Source organism: Populus euphratica, unplaced genomic scaffold (assembly GCF_000495115.2).
Source record: "Populus euphratica unplaced genomic scaffold, PopEup_1.0 scaffold19.1, whole genome shotgun sequence".
NCBI classification, from domain to species: Eukaryota; Viridiplantae; Streptophyta; class Magnoliopsida; order Malpighiales; family Salicaceae; genus Populus; species Populus euphratica.
The window spans coordinates 2,387,423-2,394,125 of NW_011499853.1; the positions used below are offsets into that span (position 1 = coordinate 2,387,423).

General features: G+C 37.4%; 1 protein-coding gene and 1 non-coding gene across 3 annotated transcripts; both read right to left on the bottom strand.

Annotated features, from left to right (window-relative positions):
* Window positions 1-1,884: 1,884 nt before the first annotated feature.
* On the bottom strand, window positions 1,885-1,966 carry TRNAS-CGA (transfer RNA serine (anticodon CGA)). The gene has a single exon. It is a non-coding gene; the product is annotated as a tRNA-Ser (tRNA).
* A 327-nt stretch (window positions 1,967-2,293) lies between these two features.
* On the bottom strand, window positions 2,294-6,459 carry LOC105122294 (probable beta-1,4-xylosyltransferase IRX9H). Of its 2 annotated transcripts, XM_011021326.1 has the most exons (4): window positions 4,738-6,459; window positions 3,753-4,002; window positions 3,162-3,370; window positions 2,294-2,672 (listed from the first exon to the last, which is right to left on the bottom strand). In XM_011021326.1, exons 1-3 carry the CDS (start codon window positions 5,643-5,645, stop codon window positions 3,200-3,202), a joined length of 1,329 nt encoding a protein of 442 aa, XP_011019628.1. In that variant the 5' UTR covers window positions 5,646-6,459; the 3' UTR covers window positions 2,294-2,672; window positions 3,162-3,199. The 2 variants fall into 2 exon arrangements, with proteins under 2 accessions (XP_011019628.1, XP_011019629.1); XM_011021327.1 differs by lacking the exons at window positions 2,294-2,672; window positions 3,162-3,370 and adding an exon at window positions 3,377-3,628.
* Window positions 6,460-6,703: the final 244 nt, after the last annotated feature.

Here is a 6,703-nt window from a genome sequence, read left to right on the forward strand (position 1 = left end):
AAAGAGTGTCTCATGTAGGAATTAACTTGTATATGTATATACCTTATATATAGCTTTGTTATCATGCGTAGTACATTCTACCATTATTATTGTGCACAATCCTAAGCATATAAATATAAAAAGAGGGCTGATATCATTGTTCGCATCTATGACTATTCATGCAAACCTATCTCTTGATTATTCATTGACCAAGTGGTCAAGAGTCATCATAATACAAATAGAAAATTACTTTCTATGCATGCCTGGATTCAAAGATTACTGTCTTTTTCATTAATAGTTCTTTTGCGTTTCGCCAGCAATCCTTCTCTTATACATTTCGTCCCAGCACTTGCACGTTCATTCATTTTGAGTCATTGCAGAAATGAGATTATCCGCCTACGGCGAAGCGGCACCTTATCTAGTTGATAGTGATAGTCTTATTGATGTGAAGAGAAAGGGGGGGAGAGAGAGCACCCTATCTAGGTGATGATTGTGGGGGCATTTATTGTTGATAACTCAATCCAAGAAATTAGCTTAAAAAGATTGATCCTTTCTTAATTTTTAGAATTGTGATTTAAAAACCACTATTTAGAAAATTTTATTAAATTCTTTTTAATATCAAAGTATCATAATTATAAGAATTAAATTAGGATATTCAAAAACTCAACCAAGTCAATCTAAAAAATAATACTAGAAATGCTGTCAATTTTTGTAATACTTGTTTTTTTATTAACATAGCTTAGTTTCGAGTTGGTGAGTTGATCTGTCAAGTCTGGTTGAATTTTGAAACTAGATTTTATATACCATATTAATTAATGGATGTGTTTTTAAAATTGTCAAAGAAATGAGAATTTTGAGTGATAGGTAAAAACCAGTATAAAAACATCTCATATCTTTGAATTAAGAAAATATATTTATATATTAAAAAAAACATGATTATTCTAAAAAAAATTCCAGTTTTAAATATGACTACCAAATAAAGGAAAAGAAAACCATATAATTTAAATTCATCAATTCATAAATTACAACTGTAAAGACATACAGCACATGTTCTGTTATTTTTCAGTAGAAAAATGTCTCTCATCAAGTACACCATGAATGAAGGCAATTTCCTTAGGCATGGAATTAAGATACATATAGAACTTAAAACTATGCAATCAGCGAGCTACTCATCATTAATTCTCCAAAGCACCAATGGCTTGAGCAGTACCCAAGTGGTAAAAAAAAGTGCTGATAAGAAAGATCATCATAATATTCTTCGAGTCAAAAAGAGCTAGCTAAAAGCTTCTGTACGGCTCAAAACATGTCCAGCCTTCACTTTGAATTCGGAAAAAGTGCGTTCGAAGAAAGGTTTTGAAGCCAAAATGACATGATACATGATGACATAGAGAAGTAGAGCAAAACCCAGCTCAGACTTTTCCTCTGGAGGCATTTTAAACCGAGAAACAAAAGATTGCAGATCAATGACAGCAATAGAGAGGGAGAACGCAAGTAATACGGCATGCAAGATGGTAAATTAGATAATAGCTAGTACTGCAGAAGCAATGAAACATCCATGCACAGAGGAGTGCAAGGAGGATTAGGTCCAAGTTAGGCTCCATCACTAGTAATGTGTTGGATATTGTGAAAAAGAGAAAGCTAGCTAGGTAGGATTACCGGGGAAAGCTTATGCATCAGAGGAAGAAGAGATGGAATGAAGTAAGTGGCACTCATTCTATTCTGTTACAAAAAGATATCTCAAGTGATATTTTCCTATCAAACCCCAAAAAAAAAAAAATAGAGAGAGTATATATAGAGAGAGAGAAAGGAACATGACCTTAGAATAGCTTGCGAGAAGCAAAATTATCAGGACATACAAACGACCTGTAGTCCGAATCATAAGTGCTAGGAATAAAAGGATACACACGTCGACAGCAGGATTCGAACCTGCGCAGGCACAGCCCAACAGATTTCGAGTCTGTCTCCTTAACCACTCGGACATATCGACGGTCTCCTGAGTGTTTTCTATTATATTTTATTTATCCTTGATCTCCCTTTCTTATATATCCATTTGCAACGCAGCGTAGCATTTAAGTTTTCGCAGAACGGTTTAATAGCTAGAGCTGTCACTTGGTCTCGCCATAAGAGCAATGAGCCTGTTGGTCAATTCCATTTTTTTTTTCACAGCTGCATTTTCTAAAGTTGCTTCCACAGCTCCTTCCATGATCACTCTCTTTGATGGCAATCCAGGAAGGAATAGGGAAGCTCATTGCATCAGCGGTATCACTGCGTGTATAGAAAAAGAAAACTTGGGGGGAAGCCTATACAATGGATGAGACACAGACAAGTACCAAGTAGATTTTCCAAAATTGCTTTGAGTTTTACACACAGGATACCTTTGACGTTAAAACAATATAAAAAATGTTGGTGCCAAGCTTGAACTTGAGGGTGGTTTACAATTTTAACCACCCTTTTCCCAAGTAATAAAAAATTTAGCCAGTTTGCTTGGAAAGAGCAGCAACACTGAAAATGGACAAATGATACGACTGTACAAAAGCAATGTTTAAACAGTGCTGCTGCCTATACTCTGATGTACTGGGTAAAATATCAGGCAGTGGTATCCAAGGCCATTCCAAGCATCCGTCTGTCCAAATAACTGGTTTCACCCATGAGCAGGAAGATCTGTGATTCTGGATGCATCCCTCCTACCGTGCCTACATTTAACACGAAAAGTTAGTGGGAGAGAGATAGAAGAAATACCGAGAAATAAATCATAAAGGCGTGATGTGGTAGCTCAATGTTACATGATCAATGTTACATGATACATTTTGTTTCTTGAATAAGATGTCTGCGCATCTCATGAGAGAAACCAGTTCTATCCTATTTTGCACAGAACTTGAAATGCCACATGGCATAAGTAAAATCAAAGAACTGCTCCCCACAGGCTATTAGTAAGCAGGAAATTGATTCCAGCCGAGGCTTGTTAATAACCAATTGGAGGGGACATACTCCCTAGAATGTGAAATGACGCCAATTGGAGGGACATACTCCCTAGAATGTGAAATGACGAGTCTAATTGTAAACGAGAATCGGTTAGTTTCATGAAGCATATGAGTATGCCTCATACGTTTCAAATAGAAAAGAACCCAATTAATTGGCAAGAGATGGTGAATTAAAGACAAACATCTTGGAAACTGAGCTACCTTAACTGTCCAAATGGACTCGTTTCAAAGCAAGAATTTCATGCAGCCTGGGTGATGACATCCATATTACCATCAAGGAACCACTTAGGAGGATACAAGGAATTAGATGATTGAAGCTGCAGAAGCCAGACCTTGACTCTTGAGCAGTCCTCCAATATGCCCTCCATTTGGCTTTCATCTTCCACAACTTGCTCAATAAATGAGCTAACCTGCAGAAGCAGATAAGTGAAGTTAATTATTAAAGCAAAAGCCCAGTATAAGTAGCGAATTGTTGGATTGAGAATGTTCCCCTTTTCGGAGGAAAAAAATGAAAAAAGACAAGGATGGAAAAAAGAACGATTGATTATCTTTAAGGAGGCAAAGCTTCTGTCTGTATTGCTGTCACCCAGTTAGGAGTAATAAACCCCTGGTAGTAACAAATTTGTCAAAAACAGGGTTCATTCTTTCATTATATTTCACTTCCCCATCTGTAATAGTGCAAAACGAAAGCCAGAAAATATTCGCAGTTCATTTTTAATGGAATAGAAGCAGCAGCGAACAGATTGCAATGTGGTGTACTCAATGGATAAGATGACAAGAAGAGGTACTGACCTGGAAGCCATCCCTTACTGTGTCAAGCTGCCTAATAGGTTCGGGCGTAGGGCGGTGCCATCGTTTTGGATCCCAAATGATGGTACTGTTGAAGGCAAACCCTGACATGTCAGCATGGAATCTCCGAAATCTCCTCCTTGAGTCATTCACATGCCATCCAATAACTTGACTTCCATTACAAATGGGGCCCTCTACAAAATCTTTGTTTTTGTTTCCTGTTAACTTGGCAACTGTCCACGTCCCAAACCGCCTGCAAGTAAAAAAGGGCATGCACTCTCATGACAATAGGTAGAGAACCAGAAAGTTATGTCATAAAATGCATATCTTTAAAGGGGTGATCCATCTAACATCAAACTGGTATAAAACCAAGAATAGATAAGCAAGTGATGTGAGTAAAGAACAGAGAGCTGGAAGTTATGCAAAGAAATGCAAATCCCTAGCCGGAAGATATCTGCAGCAGATACATAGCATTTATTAAAAAAAAAAAAATTGAATGCAGAGTAATCACTTATGAGAAATTGTAACCTAATACATATCAACAATCTCACAACATTCTCAGAACGACATTAGTTATATAAAAATACAAATATGCAATCTTTTCTTCCCATGTGAAATTTTCAAATATGAGTTCATATTCAACATTCTTTGTATTTCTTGGCTTTTCTATCCATTCTAACACCATAAACTACAGCAGGAACTCAGTCTATAGCAAAGAAAAAATATCCATCATCCATTATGTTATGATACATTGAAGTCCAGGATCTGGTGATGCATTTCCAATGCTACTGCTTTATTTCATTAGAGAGCTGAACAGCAAGAAACTGTATTCATAATTTCAAACATACTGTGAACTGTAAAGCTTGTGCAAAATTTCACGTAAGGTACAAAGTCACATAATAAAAATATAGCAGATTCCAAAGAGAAAACCAATAAAGAGTAGTTGTACAGGAATGGGGATGCAAAGTCTGCATAGACCGATAGTTACCTGATCTGCCTCATTTGCTCAAAAAGATCTGCAGAGTAAGTGTTATAATCATCTGCAAAATGGACTATTCCATCAAGGTGGTGGGTTTCAATGTGAGACAATGCCACATTCCTTTGGTGAACACTTCTGTCTTTTATATCAGTTAAATTTTTGTTGCAAACAAGATGCCTATACATAACCCCAGTCCTCCTCAGGATGTCAGCCGTATGATCAGATTGCAATGTCATTTCCACAACTATCCATAATAGAGGAGGTTGAACCAGTTTTAATGTGTGCGCCAAACGACTCAGATAATAGGCTTGAAGCGGTCGAGCATGAGTTGGGGTCACAATGATCAAGAGTTTCCGAGACACCAAATTCACATCTTCAGAGAGCGATAGGCTAATGGAGGTACCATTAGAATTCCCATCCCCTGACTCCTCTTCCTTCATTTGTGGCTCCATTGTGGTAGTGTTCTCAAGTCCTCCCCTTCCTGCTATTGTTGTTGCATTTCTTGTCATATCTTCATGCTTATCAAAATTCCCAACAGAAGATACCACCTCAAATGAAAACGCTTGGTGCTTTGACATAGGATTCGTTGATAAATTCATCGAGACAAATGGGGTTAGTCCAATAAAAACCCCAATCACAAAAGAAACCAAGAAATGGAAAAGGGCCCTCTTCCAAACTTGCCCCTTGGATTTTGACCTCTCCAATGGTCTCGAAGATCTTGGTGAAAAAAAACCATAAGCAGAAGCTTGAACGTCTGATAAACCAAAAATTGAAGATAGAAATCCACCAGAAGTTGGGTAGCTCTGAGAATACGACGATGAGGACTTGGACAAAGGAGAAGCCACCTGACAGGCTTCCCCATTTAATAAGGTTCCTGCTCTAGGCACAGGAGACAGTGTTCTCCTTATAGATGCCATCCAAACTAATCCACCGGAATATCACTAAACTCGAGATCCACCTCCTTAAAATTTCTAATCAATATTACAACTACAACAAAAAGGGCATTCAAATCCACTTAAAATCTCAATATCCTACCAACTAATCAGCATAAATATAAAGTTTCAAAGCCGATAAAGATGTTCTCTTTCATACACTCTCTTCAATATCTTAACAACTGCTTGGAACCCAAAATAGACCCTTGACTCGACACAGATGGCCAAGCAACAAATCCTGGATTGCCAAAATTTAAAACCTGTCTCCTATGTTGCAAACAGTTTATGGGGACCGAAGTTCATGTATAACTACCCCTTTAAGCAGAGCAAAGCAACTTTCTCTTGCAACCTCAAACAAAGTCATAAATAGCTAAACCAAACCCCAAAATGCAATTTCATAAGTCAGTGATCTATAGTGAGCTCCAAAACACAAATCTTCACCTAAACAAACCGTAAAACCAAAAACACTAGGTAAGTACATACCCTCAAAGGAAGGAGATCGATGCCCAAAATGCTTGGAAGTATCAGTGAAACGAAATGGAGCTTGAAATTACCCTACAATGGTAAATGGGTCCTGGGTCTTAGGAGCTAAAGACCACATTTTTTTCAAGATTCAACAAATACGCTGCTTTGGGTCTTGTTGAAAAGTTTCACTAGTTAAGTATATACATTACACACCCTCTAAAGTATTTGATGCTTTAAGGATCAAGAAATAGAAAGAGTGAACAGAGAAAGACTTGAACTTCGAAAATGGAATAGGAATCTGACTTAGACAAAGGAAGATAGAGAGAGAGAGAGAGAGAGAGAGAGAGAGAGAGAGAGAGAGAGAGAGAGAGGGAGAGAGAGTGATGTCATCCGATAGGAATACTTCACATCACATACTCTGTCTCTACCAATCATAATGATTCAGGCACAAGAAACTTTAGAATTGTTTTTCAATGCATTTGGGAACTGGTAATTATTGGAGTAATTAATAATTGACATTGTATATTTCTGGGAGTGATTAATGAGTGATTTATTATTAATTACACTTACGTATAGGT

Bases quoted from the DNA above. Each gene is read 5' to 3' on its own strand.
- LOC105122294 (XM_011021326.1), bottom strand. From the start codon at position 5,645: ATGGCATCTATAAGGAGAACACTGTCTCCTGTGCCTAGAGCAGGAACC. The intron at 4,003-4,737 runs GTAACTATCGGT...TTTTACTTGCAG, and splicing joins GAGCAAATGAGGCAGATCAG to GCGGTTTGGGACGTGGACAG. The intron at 3,371-3,752 runs GTCAGTACCTCT...CTGCTTCTGCAG, and splicing joins CAGTAAGGGATGGCTTCCAG to GTTAGCTCATTTATTGAGCA.